This window comes from Oncorhynchus mykiss, chromosome 1 (genome assembly GCF_013265735.2).
Source record: "Oncorhynchus mykiss isolate Arlee chromosome 1, USDA_OmykA_1.1, whole genome shotgun sequence".
Classification (NCBI taxonomy): Eukaryota; Metazoa; Chordata; class Actinopteri; order Salmoniformes; family Salmonidae; genus Oncorhynchus; species Oncorhynchus mykiss.
In genome coordinates this window covers 63183930-63207005 of record NC_048565.1, presented here as the reverse complement: position 1 = coordinate 63207005, position 23076 = coordinate 63183930, and the positions used below count along the sequence as shown (strand labels likewise).

The window sequence follows — 23076 nt, the reverse complement described above, 5'->3', positions numbered from 1 at the left end:
ATTAACTAATCATTTTCTGTCAGCATGCCAATTGCATGCTCCTTCAACTTGACATTTGTGGCATTGTGACACAACTGCACATTTTAGTGGCCTTTTGTCACCAGCACAAGGTGCACCTGAATGTTTAATCAGTTTCTTGATATGCCACACCTGTCAAGTGGATGGCTTATATTGGCAAAGGAAAAATGTGCAAAAACAGGGAAGTAAACAATTGTAGAGAAATTAGCTTTTTGTTCCACATTTCTGTTTTTTTTTTTTTTGTAATTTCTTTTTAAAAAAATTAGTTCAGCCCATGAAACATGGGACAAACTTTAAATGTTGCGTTGTTGTATTTTTGTTCACTGTATTGTTCTTTTAAGGATCCATTGTATAACACAACGGGCAGCATGTAGACTAAAATAAGCTGTGCAGCTACTAGTGCTCTGTGTGTGTCTGTGTCCAGATTCGTCACGGAGCAGGCACAGGCCTCAGGGAGATCCTCAAGTCTCAAGGCGCTGGAGGTGGGAAGCTGGTGGGAAGCACTGCAGAACAGGTACTGTATCTGACTCTTCTCTCTATGCAACCTTCATTCAAACCAAATATAAATATTTACATTTACTTATAATGGATTTGACCACAATGTCTGACCATTTCCAGATGGCGCGGCACCACCAGGAGTGGCTGGAGGATGTGGTCATCCGGCTGCTCTGTGTCTTTGCTCTGGACCGTTTCGGAGATTTTGTCTCTGATGAGGTGTGTCTTGTAGCATACCAATCTACCATGTCCTGGGGTGGCTGAATTTAATTCAAAATAACAGTGGTCACCAACCGGTTGATCTCCAAGGCATTCCCAGTCGATCACCAAACATATCTGTAAAAAAAAAAAAACTAACGATAAAGCTTTGCGTTCCTATTTTTTGGTGTTTCGCGCTGTTGGTGGTAGGTGCACTTGATTCAGCAGCCATAGCGTTGGGAAGGCCGTGTTCCCATTCTGAACCATTTCATGTGTCTCAAGGTGGAACGCTGCCTTACCCGCCAGGCCCAGAGAACAAATCAAGTGCACCTATAGGCCTACTGCTGGCCAATCAGAGCTCAGATCACTGTCAGCACAGTTTCTTCGAGCCATAGACTGCAAAAAGAAGCCTCAAACAGACAGCAAAGCTGACAAGCCTACTGTGAGATTTCTAAACGTTTTAAACCATGACTAGAGAGAGACTCGATAAATACAGCAAAGAGCTGCTGTTTTTATGTGTAGATTGTTGTTCTTCACTGTCAACACTTTGTTCACCACCTTTATAAGCCATAATGTGCATTTTCCTTACTTCCACATGCTACAACCAGCACTGCAGCGGTGACTTAGGAGTTAGGATACGCTTGCATTGTTGTTATTAGCGGCCTGTCTTAACATTTTTTTTGTATGGAGGAATATTTCACTTTCTCTGGTCATAGGAGTAACCACATGAATTGCTACATGGAGCAGAAATAATGGCGTGTTGAGTTTCGCCATGAGCTAGAAGACGATCCCCCGTTTCTCAGTTGAGGACAGTGGGACGTTGAATTATGCTCACTTAGCTGAGCCTCATAAATAATACAACAAATTATCCATTACTAGTGTGATCATATACCTCATTTAAAAATATGTAATTTCATAAATTTGAGAACATTGACAAGGCAATTGAAGCATTGCTAATACATAACAGTTTTTTATTTGGGTAATGTTGATAGGCTTATGTTTACAAAAATGTGTATGTACAGTGGCTTATGAAAGTGTTCACCCCCCTTTGGCATTTTTTCCTATTTTGTTGCTGGGGGGGGGGGGTTGTCATTTGATTTACACAATATGCCTACCACTTTGACGATGCACTTTTTTTTTTTTTTTTTTTTTTTTTTTTTTTTTCATTGTGAAACAAACAAGACACACAGCACTTGAGCACACAACGCTACTTTGTAGAGCCACCTTATTACAGCTGCAAGTCTCTTGGGGTATGTCTCTATAACCTTGGCACACATAGCCACTGGGATTTCTGCCCTTTCTTCAAGGCAAAAGTGCTCCAGTTCCTTCAAGTTGGATGTGCTCTGCTTGTGTACAGCAATCTTTAAGACATACCATAGATTCTCAATTGGATTGAAATCTGGGCTTTGACTAAACCATTCCAAGATATTTAAATGTTTCCCCTTAAATCACTTGAGTGTTGCTTTAGCAGTATGCTTAGGGTTATTGTCCTGCTGGAAGGTGAACCTCCTTCCCAGTCTCAAATCTCTGGAAGACTGAAACAGGCTTCACTCAAGAATTTCCCTCCATTTAGCCCCATCATTCCGTCAATGCTGACCAGTTTCTCAGTCCCTGCTGATGAAAACATCCCCACAGCATGATGTTGCCACCATGTTTCACTGTGGGGATGGTAGTCTCGGGGTGATGAGAGATGTTGGGTTTGTGCTTGACATAGCGTTTCCTTGATGGCTGAAAAGCTCAATTACCTTCCATGTTTGGGGAGTCTCCCACATGCCTTTTGGCGAACACTAAATGTGTTTGCTTATTTTTTTTCTTTAAGCAATGGCTTTTTTTCTGGCCACTCTTCCGTGAAGCCCAGCTTTGTGGAGTGTACGGCTTAAAGTGGTCCTATGGACAGATACTACAATCACAGCTGTGGAGCTTTGCAGCTCCTTCAGGGTTAACTTTGGTCTCTTTGTTGTCTCTGATTTAATGCCCTCCTTGCCTGGTCTGTGAGTTTTGGTGGGCGGCCCTCTCGGCAGGTTTGTTGTGGTGCCATATTCTTTACATTTTAAATAATGGATTTAGCGATGCTCCGTGGGATGTTCAAAGTTTCAGATATTTTTTTATAACCCAACCCTGATCTGTACTTCTCCAACTTTGTCCCTGTTTGGAGAGCTCCTTGCTCTTCATGGTTGCTTGGTGGTGCCCCTTGCTTTGTGGTGTTGCAGATTCTGGGGCTTTTCAGAACGGGGATCTATAAACTCAGCAAAAAAAAATGTCCTATTCTCAGGACCCTGTCTTTCAAAGATAATTGGTAAAAATCCAAATAACTTCACAGATATTCACTGTAAAGGGTTTAAACACTGTTTCCAATGCTTGTTCAATGAACCACACACAATTAATGAACATGCACCTGTGGAATGGTCATTAAGACACTAACAGCTTACGGACGGTAGGCAATTAAGGTCACAGTTATGAAAACTTAGGACACTAAAGAGGCCTTTCTACTGACTCTGGGAAAAACACCAAAAGAAAGATGCCCAGGGTCCCTGCTCATCTGCGTGAACGTGCCTTAGGCATGCTGCAAGGAGGCATGAGGACTGCAGATGTGGCCAGGACAATAAATTGCAACGTTCGCACTGTGAGACGCCTAAGACAGCGCTACAGGGAGACAGGACGGACAGCTGATCATCCTTGCAGTGGCAGACCACGTGTAACAACACCTGCACAGGATCGGTACATCCGAACATCACACCTGCGGGACAGGTAAAGGATGGCAACAACTACCCGAATTACACCAGGAACGCACAATCCCTCCATCAGTGCTCAGACTGTCCGCAATAAGATGAGAGAGGCTGGACTGAGGGCTTGTATCCTGTTGTAAGGCAGGTCCTCACCAGACATCACCGGCGGTGATGGGCACAAACCCACTGTCGTTGGACCAGACAGGCAAAAAGTGCTCTTCACTGACGAGTCGCGTTTATCGACGAAGGAATGAGCATTACACCAAGGCCTGTACTCTAAAGCAGGATCAATTTGGAGGTGGAGGGTCCGTCATGGTCTGAGGCGGTGTCTCACAGCATCGAACTGAGCTTGTTATTGCAGGCAATCTCAACACTGTGCGTTACAGGGAAGATATCCTCCTCCCTCATGTGGTACCCTTCTTGCAGGTTCATCCTGGCATGACAATGCCACCAGCCATACTGCTCATTCCGTGCGTGATTTCCTGCAAGACAGGAATGCCAGTGTTCTGCCATGGCCAGTGAAGAGCCCGGATCTCAATCTCATTTAGCACGTCTGGGACCTGTTGGATCGGAGGGTGAGGGCTAGGGCCATTCACCCCAGGAATGTCCAGGAACTTGCAGGTGCAATGGTGGAAGAGTGGGGTAACATCTCACAGCAAGAACTGGCAAATCTGGTGCAGTCCATGAGGAGGAGATGCGCTGCAGTACTTAATGCAGCTGGTGGCCACACCAGATACTCACTGTTACTTTTGACCCCCCCCTTTGTTCAGGACACATTATTCAATTTCTGTTAGTCACGTGTCTGTGGAACTTGTTCAGTTTATGTCTTAGTTGTTGACTCTTATGTTCATACAAATATTTACACATGTTAATTTTGCTGAAAAAAAAACGGTGTTGACCGCAACAGGACTTTTTTTTTTTTTTTTTACTGAGATCATGTGACACACTGAGATTGTTCACAGGTGAACTTTATTTAGCTTTTGAAGGTGATGGTTACAACTTCTTATTTAGGGGCTTCATAGCAAAGGGGGTGAATACATATGCATGCACCACTTTTACGTTTTGTATTTTTCTGAATTTTCTGAAACAAGTAAAAAAATATATAAATAAAATTCCACTTCACCATTTTGGACTTTTTTGTGCATGTCCCTTACATGAAATCCAATTAAAAATCCATGTAAATTACAAGTTGTGATGCAACAAAATTGGAGAACCGCCAAGGGGGATGAATACTTTTGCAAGGCTATGTATGTATGTACAGTTGAAGTCGCACGTTTACTTGCACTTAGGTTGGAGTCATTAAAACTTGTTTTTCAACCACTCCACAAATTTCTTGTTAACAAACTATAGTTTTGGCAAGTCAGTTAAGACATTTACTTTGTGCATGACACAAGTCCATTTTTCCAACAATTGTTTAAAGACAGATTATTTCACATATAAATCACTATCACAATTCCAGTGGCTCAGAAGTTTACATACACTAAATTGACTGTACCTTTGAACAGCTTGAAAAATTCCAGAAAATTGTCATGCTTTAGAAGCTTCTGATAGGCTAATTGACAAAATTTGAGTCAATTGGAGGTGTACCTGTAGATGCATTTCAAGGCCTACCTTCAAACTCAGTATCTCTTTGCTTGACATCATGGGAAAAATCTAAATAATTCAGCTAAGACCACAGAAAAAAAATTGTAGACCTCCACAAGTCTGGTTCATCCTTGGGAGCAATTTCCAAATGCCTGAAGGTAACACTTTCATCTGAACAAACAATAGTACACAAGTATAAATACCAATGGACCACGCAGGCGTCATACAGCTCAGGAAGGAGACGCGTTCCTTCTCCTAGAGATGAACGTACTTTGGTGCAAAAAGTGCACATCAATCCCAGAATAACAGCAAAGGACCTTGTGAAGATGTTGGAGGAAACGGGTACAAAAGTATTGATATCCACAGCAAAACGAGTCCTATATCAAGATGAAGGCCGCTCAGCAAGGAATAAGCCACTGCTCCAAAACCGCCATAAAAAATCCAGACTACTGTTTGCAACTGCACATGGGGACAAAGATTGTACTTTTTGAAGAAATGTCCTTTGGTCTGATGAAACAAAAATAGAACTCTGTGGCCATAATGACCATTATGTTTGGAGGAGAAAGGGGGAGGTTTGCAAGCCAAAGAACACCATCCCAACCGTGAAGCACGGGGATGGCAGCATCATGTTGTGTGGGTGCTTTGCTGGAGGAGGGACTGGTGCACTTCACAAAATAGATGGCATCATGAGGAGGAAAATTATGTGGATATATTGAAGCAACATTTCAAGACATCAGTGATAGCTTGGTTGCAAATGGGTCTTCCAAATGGACAATGACCTAAAGCATACTTCCAAATTTGTGGCAAAATGGCTTAAGGACAACAAAGTCAAGGTATTGGAGTGGCCATTGCAAAGCCCTGTCCTAAATCCTACAGAACATTTGTGGGCACAACTGAAAAAATGTGTGCGAGCAAGGAGGCCTACAAACGTTACTCACCAGCTCTGTCAGGAGGAATGGGCCAAAATTCACCCAACTTATTGTGGGAAGCTTGTGGAAGGCTACCTTAAACGTTTAACGCAAGTTAAACTATGTAAAGGCAATGCTACCAAATACAAATTGAGTGTATGTAAACTTGTGACCCACTGGGAATGTGATGAAAGAAATAAAGCTGAAATAAATAATTCTCTCTACTATTATTCTGACATTTCACATTCTTAAAATAAACGGGTGATCCTTCCTGACCTAAGAGAGGGAATTTTTACAAGGATTAAATGTCAGGAATTAAATTAAATGTATTTGGTTAAGGTGTATGTGAACTTCTGACTTCAACTGTATTTATGTATAATGATCTTTGACTCAAAAGGTTGGTGACTACGCCTCTGGGGTAAGGTTACAATATTCCAAGAACACAAAAAGCAAGAGTTTACAGAATTTTTGCAACCCTACTCACTATCATTTACGAGTCAGGCTTTGCTGTTTGTCTAACATGCTGTCTCTCTGGTCAGGTGGTGGCTCCGGTTCGAGAGACCTGTGCCCAGACACTGGGCGTGGCCTTGCGCCACATGACTGACAGCGGTGTTGCCATGACAGTAGACATCCTGCTGAAGCTGCTGACGGAGGACCAGTGGGAGGTCCGGCACGGGGGTCTTCTGGGCATCAAGTATGGCCTGGCAGTCAGACAGGTACCACTAACCTCCTGTTTTGTCTGCTTGCCTCTGCCGCCCAACATGCATGATGCGTGTTATCCATTTTAAGGCAGTAAAACAAGTGTTTTATACATGCATGAATTTATTTGACCCCCCCAAGTTTTCTGAGCAAAAAACAGGCTGCATCTAGTTCATGATCCCTGAACTGCACTCATTGTCTTTCTATAACCTTTTTTTCCTCGCTCCCTCGCTTTCCTCTCAGGACCTGATATCCGCTCTGCTTCCACGGGTGCTCCCTGCCATCACGCAGGGGCTGCAGGACCTGGACGATGATGTCAGAGCGGTGGCGGCCGCGGCCCTCATCCCTGTGGTGGACGGGTTAGTGCAGCTACTCCCCAACAAGGTCAGACAGGAGCTCCTCTCCACAGTCACTCTTTACACGTGGTCACCTTAACTGCTCCTTAGCCTCTCTCCAACCTCACTCCTCTGTTATGCCTGTCCCATGGCTTTGCCTTTGTTGTCATTGTAAACTTCTTCAGACCTGGCCAACCTGCACACATTTTGCCCAGCATGCACGCAATTTGAGATGAAAGTTCGCCGGTACGAGAAAAACTCGACCCTAAAACAGTCTTCTATGTGGCACATTGTGATTTACTGACTCGATCTCTAGCGGTCTGCTCTGATCCCAGAAAGCACTTATTGTAGTTCAGTGTGTGTTGCTGCGTGGATGGAAACAGAAACCGTTACGTTAGACTCTTAAAGATTAGTAGACCTAATGTTACTTAATCAGTTCTTGGTCGGTCCTCTTTAAATAGCCGTGTGTCGACAGTAGGATGATAATAGTCAGTTCACTGATGTCAACGAGGCATGTTGAACGAATGGTAGCCTAGTTGCTCAGACTTAACTTGATGGATTAGGTCAGAGAGGGAAATCTGAAACAAGCTCCTATAGGCCTAGTTCAGTTTCCTATTCGTAATAGCCTACGGTGAGCTAGACTACTAGCTGCTTTGCGTCCAGCAATTGATTTGTTCTGAATTATCTCCCCAAACAAAATGTAAGAAGCCATTTTCACTAGACTAGCCACATAGACACCTAATAATGAGAATAATCTTTACCCCTTAAATTTGACCTAGAATAATGTGACATTTTAAGGATGAAACACAATACTTCCATGTTGGCTACATTGTTTATCATTTAAGACTAAGTTTCAGGAAATGGCAATTACAGGAAAAAATAATGCTAAATGCTCCAACTTCTTGAGGGGGAAATTGACTCTTACATCAACCCCACCTTGTCAGAATATCATAGGGAGAGCCCTGATTGTACATTTTAAAAATATAAACGCACATGAAGTCTTGATCCCATGTTTCATGATCTGAAATAAGATCCCAGAAATGTTCAATATGCACAAATAGCTTATTTCTCTCAAATTTGTTAACATCCCTGTTAGTGAGCATTTCTCCTTTGCCAAGATATGCCACACCTGTCAGGTGGATGGATTTCCCAGAAGCTGATTAAACAGCATGGTCATTACACAGGTGCACTTTGTGCTGGGGACAATAAAAGGCCACTCTAAAATGTGCAGTTTTGTCACACAACGGCACTTTTTGATGGAGCGTGCAATTGGCATGCTGACTGCAGGAATGTCCATCAGAGCTGTTGCCAGAGAATTGAATGTTAAAGCCGCCTCCAATGTTGTTTGAAAGACTTTGGCTGTACGTCCAACCGACCTCACAACCGTAGACCACGTGTATATGTGTTGTGTGGGCGAGCGGTGTGCTGATGTCAGCGTTGTGAACAGAGTGCCCCATGGTAGGGTTATGGTATGGGCAGGCATAAGCTACGAACACAATTGCATTTTATTGATGGCAATATGAATGCACAGAGATACCGTGATAAGATCCTACGGCCCATTGTTGTGCCATTCATCCTCCGCCATCACCTCATGTTTCAGCATGATCATGCACAGCCCCATGTCGCGAGGATCTGTAAACAATTCCTGGATGCTGAAAATGTCCCAGTTCTTCCATGGCCTGCATACTCATCAGATATGTCACCAATTGAGCATGTTTGGGATGCTCTGGGTCGCCGTGTTCCAATATCCAGCGACTTCGCACAGACATTGAAAATATGTGTGACAACATTAGACAGGCCACAATCAATTTTAAAGGTATATGTGACCAACCGATGCATATCTGTATTCCCAGTTGTGAAATCCATAGATTAGGCCCAAATGAATTTATTTAAATTGACAGATTTTCCTTATATAAATTGTAACTCAGTAAAATCTTGTTGCGTTTTTATATTTTAGTTCAGTATAATTAATTACTGAAGAACAGCCTACCATTCCTACTGAGGCAGTCTTCTGCCAACATAAGGCAAAAAAAAACACAATTTGACTTTGATTTGAGCAGTGTGGGTGTCGCCCGCGCCGTCGTGGCGTCTGCGGGGTGGGTGCCTCCCCCGCGCAGAAGTGGTGCTCAAAATTCTTGGCATGTCTATGGCACAATAGGGTTGTGTTCAGTTGGCACCAAATGGAAGAGAACTGATTGAAATCGGGACAGACTACCTGGACATTTTCGTTTTTTCCCATTGCAAAAATGTTTTCCATTGAATTTGCTGATGAACACAACCCAGTTTGATGTTTATTTGCTCTGTTTTTTTCAGTACGGTGCTAACCATAGCAGTTGTCTCTGTTTTATGTAGATAATGACTGCTGTTTTTTCCCCCTTTTTTTCCCGGTATTGTTCAGGTCCCATTCATAGTGAACTCCCTGTGGGACGCTCTCCTGGAGCTGGATGACCTGACAGCCTCCACCAACAGCATCATGACCCTACTGTCCTCTCTGCTCGCCTACCCTCAAGTCCGACAGTGCAGGTGAGTGACACCTCTCCTGTCTGTACAGGTATAACCTCTTCTCCCACTACATCATGGAAATCATGAACATCTTGTTCTTTAAGGAACATTCCGATGATCTACAGTCAAAAATGTGCGGTAACAATTGCTAACAATTGTGGGAAAAAGCAGGTCTTGTAAAGTCAATGGTGTTTATGGCTGAGAAACATTCAAACCAGTACGTGTTTGTTGTTGTGGTTCCCTTTGTCAATGAAACGTCTAGTGTGCTTAGGATGTACTAAGGACAACTTTGCCAAGGGATGATAGGCCCAACAACGCTCTCTTTTTGTCCCTCCAGCATGCAGCAGTCCCTAACGGTCCTCGTTCCTCGGGTCTGGCCATTCCTTAGACACACCATATCATCAGTTAGACGGGCCGCACTAGAGACCCTTTTCACCCTACTATCCAAAGCTGACCAGGTGGGTTTGTAAGAGAAATATGTCAATAGCCCAATCCTAAATTGACCCCTATGCACTAGTGTCAAATCTGAGAGGATTTGACAGGTGTAAGTAATAAGGTAATAGCTCTGCCTTTCACCCTGATAGGCTTGGTGGAAGTTTCACCATATTGCCTGTACCAATCAAATCCTCTCCGGTCTCCACACACGTAGGGCCTTAAGTGCTGACCCCACCACTCGCGTTACAAAATAAATGTATACATGTTATTCAGTCATTGCAGCCACACTGCTTGCACACGTCAACAACGCTGCATAGCCAGACGCTAAAATAGAACTTGGTCCCGCCTCTCCAATCTCCTCATTGGTTTTTAGGAGCATATACCCACGTGGATGATTGAAAGATGACCTGAGGTCTACAGTGCAGTTGGTAGTGGTAATGCACCTTAAAGTTGGTTGCAAACCGCCATATAAAGTCCAAAGAAGAACAAGAAGCCTGGAAGAGGAGTCTACTAGAAACCAATTCGGGTTACCCTTTTATCTGTGGATTAATTGTCGGAGTAGAGGACCTTGTGCATTTCAGGTAAAATAACAACACCCCAATGTTTATATCCCAGGACAAATTAGCTATAGTTGGTTCAGAGTTAATTTTGAGATATCAACCTGCGTGTCCGTATCGCGTCTGGTGTGTGTGGACAAAATCAACATGCATGCTATGGCGCACACGAGCGCCCTGTCTAGTCATCCATTTTGAGGTTGGGCCAATTTCTGGAACGCTAATGTATGAATACAACTCTTTGTTGTCATAACTGAAATCTGCTTTGTGTTGTTTCAGAGCTGTGCATTATGGCTCAACCAGGTCCTGCAAGACATGCTCCGACACATCTTCCAGTCCTGCATCCTGGAGAGCAATCAGGAGATCCTGGACCTCATCCAAAAGGTTTGAGACACACACCACACGAGGCAGGTTTCCATTGACCCAAGTTTATTCGACAAAAGCAATTTCGCAAACAAATTATTGTGACGTGTCATAAAAAATGGCAGATATAGGAGACATTTTCTAAAGATCTACAACATTTTTATCCGTTCAACGGGTGGAGTTGTCTTTTGTCTAACTTTTTATTTGCGACAAATGATGGCAACAGTGTTTTTCGAATAAATGATTGCCAAAATGTTGATGCTACGGGGCACGTGAGGCCATTTAATGCATTTAATTCTAAGTGCCTTCTGCTTGCAAATTAAAAAAAATCAACTAGAAAATGTTTTCTTTGCGAGACGACAAAGATTATCCTGACTTTCAAGAATTCCTGAATAGGATAGCTGGAAAGTTTCTCCATTCATTTTGCCAGCAGCATGCCACCCTGCATCCCACTGCTGACTTGCCTCTGAAGCTAAGCAGGGTTGGTTCTGGATGGGAGACCAGATGCTGCTGGAAGTGGGGTTAGGAGTGCCAGTAGGAGGCACTCTATCTTCAGGTCAATAAATAAATTAAAATACATATATACAGTGGGGCAAAAAAGTATTTAGTCAGCCACCAATTGTGCAAGTCCTCCCACTTAAAAAGATGAGAGGCCTGTAATTTTCATCATAGGTATACTTCAACTATGACAGACAAAATGAGAAGAAAAATCCAGAAAATCACATTTGTATGATTTTTAATGAATTTATTTGCAAATTATGGTGGAATATAAGTATTTGGTCACCTACAAACAAGCAAGATTTCTGGCTCTCACAGACCTGTAACTTATTCTTTAAGAGGCTCCTCTGTCCTCCACTCGTTACCTGTGTTAATGGCACCTGTTTGAACTTGTTATCAGTATAAAAGACACCTGTCCACAACCTCAGTCACACTCCAAACTCCACTATGGCCAAGAACAAAGAGCTGTTAAAGGACACCAGAAACACAATTGTAGACCTGCACCAGGCTGGGAAGACTGAATCTGCAATAGGTAAGCAGCTTGGTTTGAAGAAATCAACTGTGGGAGCAATTATTAGGAAATGGAAGACATACAAGACCACTGATAATCTCCCTAGATTTGGGGCTCCACGCAAGATCTCACCCCGTGGGGTCAAAATGATCACATGAACGGTGAGCAAAAATCCCAGAACCACACAGGGAGAACTTGTGAATGACCTGCAGAGAGCTGGGACCAAAGTAACAAAGCCTACCATTAGTAACACACTACACCGCCAGGTTCTCAAATCCTGCAGTGCCAGACGTGTCCCCCTGCTTAAGCCAGGACATGTCCAGGCCCGTTTGAAGTTTGCTAGAGAGCATTTGCATGATCCAGAAGAAGATTGGGAGAATATCATATGGTCAGATGAAACCAAAATATAACTTTTTGGTAACAATTCAACTTGTCGTGTTTGGAGGACAAAGAATGCTGAGTTGCATCCAAAGAACACCATACCTACTGTGAAGCATGGGGGTGGAAACATCATGCTTTGGGGCTGTTTTTCTGCAAAGGGACCAGGACAACTGATCCGTGTAAAGGAAAGAATGAATGGGGCCATGTATCGTGAGATTTTGAGTGAAAACCTCCTTCCATTAGCAAGGGCATTGAAGAAGAAACGTGGCTGGGTCTTTCAGCATGACAATGATCCCAAACACACCGCCCGGGCAACGAAGGACTGGCTTCTTAAGAAGCATTTCAAGGTCCCGGAGTGGCCTAGCCTGTCTCCAGATCTCAACCCCATAGAAAATCTTTGGAGGGAGTTGAAAGTCTGTGTTGCCCAGCAACAGCCCCAAAACATCACTGCTCTAGAGGAGATCTGCATGGAGGAATGGGCCAAAATACCAGCAACAGTGTGTGAAAACCTTGTGAAGACTTACAGAAAACTTTTGACCTCTGTCATTGCCAACAAAGGGTATATAACAAAGTATTGAGATAAACTTTTGTTATTGACCAAATACTTATTTTCCACCATAATTTGCAAATAAATTCATTAAAAATCCTACAATGTGATTTTTCTGTATTTTTTTTCTAATTTTGTCTGTCATAGTTGAAGTGTACCTATGATGAAAATTACAGGCCTCTCTCATCTTTTTAAGTGGGAGAACTTGCACAATTGGTGGCTGACTAAATACTTTTTTTGCCCCACTGTATATATAGGATACCTACTCATTCAAGGATTTTTCTTAATTTTTACTATTTTCTACATTGTTGAATAATAGTGAAGACATAAACTATGTAATAACATGTATGGAATCATGTAGTAAAAATATATTCTTCAAAGTAGCCACCCTTTTCCTTGATGACAGGTTTACACACTCTTGGCATTCTCTCAACCAGCTTCACCTGCAATGCTTTTCCAACAGTCTTGCAGGAGTTCCCACATGCTGAGCACTTGTTGGCTGCTTTTCCTTTACTCGGCGGTCCAACTCATCACAAACCATCTCAATTTGGTTTGTGGTTAGGTGATTTTGGAGGGTTCTCGTCATCTAATGCAGAACTCCATCACTCTCCTTCTTTGTCAAATAGCCCTTACGTAGGCTGGAGGTGTGTTGGGTCATTGTCCTGTTGAAAAATAAATTACAGTCCCACTAAGTGCAAATCAAATCAAATCAAACCAGATGGGATGGTGTATCGCTGCATAATGCTGTGGTAGCAATGCTGGTTAAGTGTGCCTTGAATTCTAAATAAATCACTGACAGTGTCACCAGCAAAGCACCATCACACCTCCTCCCACCTCCTCCATGCTTCACGGTGGGAACGACACATGCGAAGATCATTCGTTCACTTTTTCGGTTGGAACCGAAAATCTCCTATTTGAACTCATCAGACCAAAGGACAGATTTCCACCGGTCTAATGTCCATTGCTTGTTTTCTTAGCCAAAGTAAGTATCTTCTTATTTGTGTCCTATAGTAGTGGTTTCTTTGCAGCAATTTGGCCATGAACGCCTGATTCACGCTGTCTCCTCTGAACAGTTGATGTTGAGATGTGTATTTTACTTGAACTCTGATGAATTTATTTGGGCTGCAATTTCTGAGGCTGGGCTCCCGAGTGGCACTGCCTCTCAGTGCTAGAGGCGTCCCTACAGACCCTGGTTCGAATCCAGGCTGGATCACATACGGCCGTGATTGGGAGTCCCATAGGGCAGCACGCAATTGGCCCAGCGCTGTTAGGGTTTGGCCGGGGTAGGCCGTCATTGTGAATAAGAATTTGTTCTTAACTGACTTGCCTAGTTAGTTAAAGAGAAAATAATGAACTCATCCTCTGCAGCAGAGGTAACTGGGTCGTCCTTTCCTGTGGCGGTCCTGTCGTTTCTCTTTGCTTAATTGAGCTGTTCTTGCTATAATATGGACTCGGTCTCTTACCAAATAGGGCTATATTCTGTATACCACCCCTACCATGTCACAACACAACTGATTGGGTCAAGCGCGTTAAGAAGGAAAGAAATTCCACCAATTAACTTAACGAGGCACATCTGTTAATTGAACTGCATTCCAGGTGACTACCTCATGAAGCTGGTTGAGAGAATGCCATGAGTGTGCAAAGCTGTCAAGGCAAAGGGTGGCTACTTTGTAGATTGTCAAATATAAAATATATTTTGATTTATTTAAAACTTAACATTTTTTAAACAAAAATGTAACACTACATGATTCCATATGTGTTATTTCATAGTTTTGATGTGTTCACTATTGTTCTACATTGTAGAAAATAGTAAAAATAAACAAAGGGAATTTAACCTAACCCCTCTGAATCAGAGGTACGGGGGTCTGCCTTAATCCACATCCACGTCTTCAGGAACAGTGGGTTAACTGCCTTGCTCTGTGGCTGAACGACAGATTCCTACCTTGTAAGCTCGGGGTTACGATACAGCAACCTTCCGGTTACTGGCCCAACGCCCTAACCACTAGGCTACCTGCCCAGAAAAGCCTTGAATGAGTAGGTGTATCCAACTTTTTTGACAGGTACTAATAAATAAATATACAGTGGGGAGAACAAGTATTTGATACACTGCCGATTTTGCAGGTTTTCCTACTTACAAAGCATGTAGACGTCTGTAATTTTTATCATAGGTACACTTCAACTGTGAGAGACGGAATCAAAAAAAAATATATAATAATCCAGAAAATCACATTGTATGATTTTTAAGTAATTAATTTGCATTTTATTGCATGACATAAGTATTTGATCACCTACCAACCAGTAAGAATTCCGGCTCTCACAGACCTGTTAGTTTTTCTTTAAGAATCCCTCCTGTTCTCCACTCATTACCTGTATTAACTGCACCTGTTTGAACTCGTTACCTGTATAAAAGACACCTGTCCACACACTCAATCAAACAGACTCCAACCTGTCCACAGTGGCCAAGACCAGAGAGCTGTGTAAGGACATCAGGGATAAAATTGTAGACCTGCACAAGGCTGGGATGCTACAGAACAATAGGCAAGCAGCTTGGTGAGAAGGCAACAACTGTTGGCGCAATTATTAGAAAATGGAAGAAGTTCAAGATGACGGTCAATCACCCTCGGTCTGGGGCTCCATGCAAGATCTCACCTCGTGGGGCATCAATGATCATGAGGAAGGTGAGGGATCAGCCCAGAACTACACGGCAGGACCTGGTCAATGACCTGAAGAGAGCTGGGACCAAAGTCTCAAAGAAAACCATTAGTAACACACTACGCCGTCATGGATTAAAATCCTGCAGCGCACGCAAGGTCCCCCTGCTCAAGCCAGCACATGTCCAGGCCCGTCTGAAGTTTGCCAATGACCATCTGGATGATCCAGAGGAGGAATGGGAGAAGGTCATGTGGTCTGATGAGATACAAATGTAGCTTTTTGGTCTAAACTCCACTCGCCGTGTTTGGAGGAAGAAGAAGGATGAGTACAACCAAGAACACCAACCCAACGTGAAGCATGGAGGTGGAGACATCATTCTTTGGGGATGCTTTTCTGTAAAGGGGACAGGACGACTGCACCGTATTGAGGGGAGGATGGATGGGGCCATGTATCGCGAGATCTTGGCCAACAACCTCCTTCCCTCAGTAAGAGCATTGAAGATGGGTCGTGGCTGGGTCTTCCAGCATGACAACGACCCGAAACACACAGCCAGGGCAATTAAGGAGTGGCTCCGTAAGAAGCATCTCAAGGTCCTGGAGTGGCATAGCCAGTCTCCAGACCTGAACCCAATAGAAAATCTTTGGAGGGAGCTGAATGTCATGTACTGTCATCTCTGTCCTTTCCCTTCACCCTGTCTCCCTCTGCTGGTCGTTGTTAGGTTACCTTTTCTCCCCCTCTTTCCCCCAGCTGTGCCTTGTCTCCTCCTAACCACCTCGTCACCCCTTTTCCCACCTGTTCCCTTTTTCCCTCTGATTAGTCCCCTATATCTCTCTCTGTTTTTGTTCCTGTCCTTGTCGGATTCTTGTTTGTTGTGTTTCATGCCTGAACCAGACTGTCGTCATGTTTGCTGTAACCTTGTCTTGTCCTGTCGGAATCTGCCGGTCCGTCTGAGCCTACCTATGTTTGGTAATTAAAGAAGCTCTGTTTAAGTTAATTCGCTTTTGGGTCCTCATTCACGCACCGTAACACTGAAAGTCTGTATTTCCCAGCAACAGCCCCGAAACCTGAAGGATCTGGAGAAGGTCTGTATGGAGGAGTGGGCCAAAATCCCTGCTGCAGTGTGTGCAAACCTGGTCAAGAACTACAGGAAACGTATGATCTCTGTAATTGCAAACAGGTTTCTGTACCAAATATTTAGTTCTGCTTTTCTGATGTATCAAATTCTTATGTCATGCAATAAAATGCAAATTAAATACTTAAAAATCATACAATGTGATTTTCTGGATTTTTGTTTTAGATTCCGTCTCTCACAGTTAAAGTGTACATATGATAAAAATTACAGACCTCTACATGCTATGTAAGTAGGAAAACCTGCAAAATCAGCAGTGTATCAAATACTTGTTCTCCCCACTGTATGTCTTCCAATGTCCCAGGGTAGTGATTGGGGACATTGCCCTGTGTAAGGTACCTTCTTTTGGATGGGCCGTTAAACAGGTGTCCTGACTCTCTGTGGTCACTAAAGATACCATGGCACTTATCGTAAGAGTAGGGTGCTCACCCGGTGTCTTGGCTATATTCCCAATCTGGCCCTCACACCATCACAGCCACCTAATCATCCCCAGGTTCCAATTGGCTCATTCATCCCTCTTCCTCACCCCTATTACTATTCCTCGGGAGAATGTGTTCTCAGTCAACTTACCTGGTAAAATAAATTATTTCAGATCTACGGGAGTGCAAGTTTCACCATGGCACAGACCGTGGCGATATTTTGGCACATGAGCATTATCGGAATATGGCAAATATGAATAAATGATTGCATTCTATCCATGCTGGCTTTCACAGGATACCTGAGTCATGAAACAGATGTGAGGTGGGAGGGCATACATGCTGTCGTCAATTTTTTCATGCTGAATTTGCCTAAATGCGGAATGGAAAAACGTCAACATTTTTTTTTTAAATGACCCTAGGTTTTTGCAGATGTTTATTTTTATTTTTGTGACGTCATTACGTCCAGCTGTTTTTATCGACATGATTGTTAAATGGAAATGCACCCTAGCAGGCAATTGTTGCATCTGTTTTCTTTACAAACGTTCTAAATGTCAACAAAAAAATCACTGGACAAGTTAATGGAAACATGGCTAACGTCATATATCCTGACTAGGGATGCTACACTCCTGTCATTTTTCAATAAATTCCCTGGTTTTCCAGAAATCCTGGTTGATTGATTCAAATTTTCCTGCTTATTCCCTCCTGATTCTGGGATTTGGGGAAAACCAGGGAATTTAAATTCAGTTCCAGGAATTTTGCAACTGTAAATCCTGGCTGCTGTTTTTAACGGGTTTTTGTCTTCTTGTAGGTGTGGACCGAGCTGCTGCGCCAGGCCCCTCAGCAGTACGTAGTAGCAGCCAGCTGTCCCTGGATGGGCGCCTGGCTCTGTCTGATGATGCAAGCCTCTCACATCCCCATAGACATCAACATGCTGCTGGAAGTCAAGTCTCGCTGCAAGGTGAGAGGATGGTTACTCCGTTAGGTCTGATCGTTACATCCGCTACAGATTGTATTTCAATTGTGCTCTTATTCCAAAATTAGAGTGCGTGCGCCCTTAGGATATACACTCAGTGGCCAGTTTATTAGGTACACCACACCATTAACAAAAGTGGTTCGCTCCTACAGACAGAGAGTCACGTGGCCGTGGCTTGCTATATAAGGCAAGCACAGGCATCAAGGCATTGAATTACTGTTCGATTGAACTTTAGAATGGGCAAAACTAGTGACCTAAGCGACTTTGAGCGGTGGTATGATCGTTGGTTCCAGGCGCGCCGGTTCCAGTATCTCAAACGGCCGGCCTCCGGGGCTTTTCAGGCAAGACAGTGTCTATGCTTTACAGATAATGGAGCGACAAACTAAACATCCAGTCAGCTGCAGTCATGTGGGCAAAAACAGCTCGTTGATGAGATGTCAAAGGAGAATGACAAATATCGTGCAAGCTAACAGGCGGGCCACAAACTGACAAATAGCGGTACAGTACAACAGTGTTGTGCAGAACGGCATATCGGAACGCATAACTCGTCTGTCCTTGTCACGGATGGGATATTGCAACAGGCGCCCACACCAGATTCCACTCCTATCGGCTAAAACCAATAAGCGGCTCCAATGGGCACGCGATCACCAACACTGAACAATTGAGGAGTGGAAAACATTGCCTGGTCAGATGAATCCTGGTTCCTGTTGTCATGCTGATGACACAGGATTTGGCGTAAGCAGCATGAGTCCATGGCCACATCCTGCCTGGTGTCAACGTTACAGGCTGGTGGTGTAATGGTGTGGGGAATGTTTCCTGGCACACGTTAGGACCCTTGATACCAAATGAGCAATGTTTCCATGACCCAAATAATTCAGGTTGTTCTGGAGGCAAGGGGGGGGCAACGACCCGGTACTAGATAAACTGGCCACTGATTGTATATTGCCTCGTATGATGCAATAGTCTAGAGCGCTATTTATTAGGGCACACTGTAGACACTATTTGCAACGGAAAACAAAAGTGACTGTTCTTATTGGACAACCTCAGATGGTAGTCCGTTTTGGGCAAAAAATAAACATTTCAGGCCTACTGAACTCGACCCAGGGTTCTGATGCAGATGTTCTCTAATATCATTTGACAGGAGAAGGCTGGTGGGAAGCCTCGCCAGGGAGCCTTGGTTCAAGTGAAGGAGACTGTTCAGGAGTACATCGCCGGGGCAGAAACCGTGACCGAGGACCCAGTGACGCGGGACTATGTGGTGACACGGGCTCGACTCATGGCCGCTAAGTTAGTCTCTGTTTCTATTCCTCAATCTAATTTTTATCCCTAGAGAGATTTAAGAAAAATCACTAAATGGTAGATTTGGGACAGTAGGCAGCGGTTGGATCCTGAGAGACTAAGATTAAGAACTGAATGCAGCACTGTATGGTATCTGCAGACAGCTGCTACTCCGGGTTGGCCTGTTCACATCGTTTTGTCTCCAGGCCTCTTAGTGCCTGGCCGTCCTGGTATTCAGTGCATTCGGAAAGTATTCAGACCCCTTGACTTTTTCCACGTTACACATCCTTATTCTAAAATGGATACAAGTTTTTTTTCCCTCATCAATCTACACACAATACCCCATAATGACTAAGTGAACACAGGTTTTTATACATTTTCACACATTTATAAAGAATGTACCTTATTTACTTAAGTATTCCGGCCCTTTGCTATGAGACTCAATATTGAGCTCAGGTGCATCCTGTTTCCATTGATCATCCTTGAGATGTTTCTACAACTTGATTGGAGTTCACCTGTGGTAAATTCAATTGATTGGACATGATTTGGAAAGACACACACCAGTCTACAGTGCCTTGCGAAAGTATTCGGCCCCCTTGAACTTTGCGACCTTTTGCCACATTTCAGGCTTCAAACATAAAGATATAAAACTGTATTTTTTTTGTGAAGAGTCAACAACAAGTGGGACACAATCATGAAGTGGAACGACATTTATTGGATATTTCAAACTTTTTTAACAAATCAAAAACGGAAAAATTGGGCGTGCAAAATTATTCAGCCCCTTTACTTTCAGTGCAGCAAACTCTCTCCAGAAGTTCAGTGAGGATCTCTGAATGATCCAATGTTGACCTAAATGACTAATGATGATAAATACAATCCACCTGTGTGTAATCAAGTCTCCGTATAAATGCACCTGCACTGTGATAGTCTCAGAGGTCCGTCAAAAGCGCAGAGAGCATCATGAAGAACAAGGAACACACCAGGCAGGTCCGAGATACTGTTGTGAAGAAGTTTAAAGCCGGATTTGGATACAAAAATATTTCCCAAGCTTTAAACATCCCAAGGAGCACTGTGCAAGCGATAATATTGAAATGGAAGGAGTATCAGACCACTGCAAATCTACCAAGACCTGGCCGTCCCTCTAAACTTTCAGCTCATACAAGGAGAAGACTGATCAGAGATGCAGCCAAGAGGCCCATGATCATTCTGGATGAACTGCAGAGATCTACAGCTGAGGTGGGAGACTCTGTCCATAGGACAACAATCAGTCGTATATTGCACAAATCTGGCCTTTATGGAAGAGTGGCAAGAAGAAAGCCATTTCTTAAAGATATCCATAAAAAGTGTTGTTTAAAGTTTGCCACAAGCCACCTGGGAGACACACCAAACATGTGGAAAAAGGTGCTCTGGTCAGATGAAACCAAAATTGAACTTTTTGGCAACGGAGATTTGTCTTCCAACAAGACAATGATCCAAAACATAAAGCAAAATCTACAATGGAATGGTTCAAAAATAAACATATCCAGGTGTTAGAATGGCCAAGTCAAAGTCCAGACCTGAATCCAATCGAGAATCTGTGGAAAGAACTGAAAACTGCTGTTCACAAATGCTCTCCATCCAACCTCACTGAGCTCGAGCTGCTTTGCAAGGAGGAATGGGAAAAAATGTCAGTCTCTTGATGTGCAAAACTGATAGAGACATACCCCAAGCGACTTACAGCTGTAATCGCAGGAAAAGGTGGCGCTACAAAGTATTAACTTAAGGGGGCTGAATAATTTTGCACGCCCAATTGTTCAGTGTTTGATTTGTTAAAAAGGTTTGAAATATCCAATAAATGTCGTTCCACTTCATGATTGTGTCCCACTTGTTGTTGATTCTTCACAAAAAAATACAGTTTTATATCTTTATTTTTGAAGCCTGAAATGTGGCAAAAGGTCGCAAAGTTCAAGGGGGCTGAATACTTTCGCAAGGCACTGTATATAAGGTCCCACAGTTGAATGTGCATGTCAGAGGAAAAACCAAGCCATGAGGTCGAAGGCATTGTCCGTAGAGATCCGAGACAGGATTGTGTCGAGGCAAAGACCTGGGGAAGGGTACCAAAAATGTCTTCAGCATTGAAGGTCCCCAAGAACACAGTGGCCTCATTTTATTTTTTGTGTATTTTACGCCCTTTTTCTCCCCATTGTCGATATTGTCTCATCGCTGCAACTCACCAATATGCTCGAGAGAGAGAGAGAGAGAGAGGCAAAGGTCAAGTCATGCCAAACCGCGCTTCTTAACACCTGCCCGCTTAACCCGGAAGCCAGGTGCACCAATGTGTCAGAGGAAACACTACAACTGGTGACCGAAGTCAGCCTGCAGGCGCCCGGACTGCCACAAGGAGCCACTATAGCGCGATGAGTCAAGTAAAGCCTCCCCTAACCAGGACGGTGCTGGGCCAATTGTTTGCTTCCCTATGGGACTCCCAGTCACGGCCAGTTGTGACACAGCCTGGGTTTACGCTCAGCTTAGACCACTGCTCCACTGGGGAGGCGGCCTTCATCACTCTTGAAAGAAGTTTGGAACCACCAAGACTATTCCTAGTGCTGGCCGCCCTGCCAAACTGAGCAATCTGGGAAGAGGGGCACACAGCCAAGACAATGCTGGAGTGGCTTTGGGACAAGTCTCTGAATGTCCTTGAGTGGCCTGGACTTGAACCCGATCGAACTTCTCTGGAGAGACCTGGAAATAGCTGTGCAGCAATGCTTCCCATTAGAGGTCGACCGATTAATCGGAATGGCCGATTAATTAGGACCAATTTCAAGTTTTCATAACAATCGGAAATCTGTATTTTTGGACAACAATTATTATTGTTATTATTTTTTTACACCTTTATTTAACTAGGTAAGTCAGTTAACCTCTCTATGGTATGTGGGACGCTAGCAGACAAATCATTACAAACAGTAAACAGCCATGTAGAAGAGAAATAGAGATAAAATTAATCCCTTAACTTTGATGATCTTCATATGGTGGCACTCAGAAGACATTCATTTACTCAATAAATGTTCCTTTTTTTCGATTAAGTCTCTTTATATCCAAAAGCCTCAGTTTTGTTCACGTGTTTTCTTCAGGAGTCCACAGGCTCAAACACAGTCAAAACAGGCAGACAAAAAAATCCAAATTGTATCCGTAAAGTTCATAGAAACATGTCAAACGATGTTTATATTCAATCCTCAGGTTGTTTTTAGCCTAAATGCTCTATAATATTTCAACCGGACAATAACGACATCAATATAAAAGGTAAGCAAGAAAGGCACTCTCGGGATAGCGCATGAATTCGCTCTGTGACACAGTAGGGTCCACTCATTCAGATTGGTCTTACTCCCTCATTTATCAGAATACAAGCCTGAAACAATTTCTAAAGACTGTTGACATCTAGTGGAAGGCATAGGAACTGCAATTTGAGTCCTAAGTCTCAAATTTGAGTCCTAAAAAACAACTTACTGAATGGATTTCTCTCAGGTTTTCGCCTGCCAAATCAGTTCTGTTATACTCACAGACATTATTTTGACAGGTTTGGAAACTTTATAGAGTGTTTTCTATCCATGCATATCATATCTTCTGGGCCCAAGTAGCAGGCCGCTTAATTTGGGCATGCTTTTCATCCAAAATTCCAAATGCTGCCCCCTACCCTAAAGAAGTTAAGATCAAATTCTTATTTTCAATGACGGCCTAGGAACGGTGGGTTAACTGCCTTGTTCAGGGGCAGAACGACAGATTTTTACCTTGTCATCTCGGGGGATTCAATCTTGCAACTCTACGGTTAACTAGTCCAATGCTCTAACAACCTGCCTCACGAGGAGCCTGCCTGTTATGCGAATGCAGTAAGAAG

The 23076-nt window shown here is 43.4% G+C and overlaps 1 protein-coding gene across 3 annotated transcripts in view; it reads left to right on the top strand.

The window, feature by feature from the left end:
* The window catches only part of LOC110526655 (TATA-binding protein-associated factor 172), a 75041-nt gene that overhangs the window by 16679 nt on the left and 35286 nt on the right, over nt 1–23076 (top strand). For all 3 annotated transcript variants that reach the window (XM_036982471.1, XM_021607797.2, XM_036982482.1), the window contains exons 9-17: nt 443–532; nt 637–732; nt 6469–6645; nt 6872–7012; nt 9362–9486; nt 9803–9923; nt 10734–10838; nt 17763–17912; nt 19069–19214. In XM_036982471.1, coding sequence (XP_036838366.1) covers nt 443–532; nt 637–732; nt 6469–6645; nt 6872–7012; nt 9362–9486; nt 9803–9923; nt 10734–10838; nt 17763–17912; nt 19069–19214 — 1151 coding nt within the window. The remainder of the gene's footprint in view (nt 1–442; nt 533–636; nt 733–6468; nt 6646–6871; nt 7013–9361; nt 9487–9802; nt 9924–10733; nt 10839–17762; nt 17913–19068; nt 19215–23076) is intronic.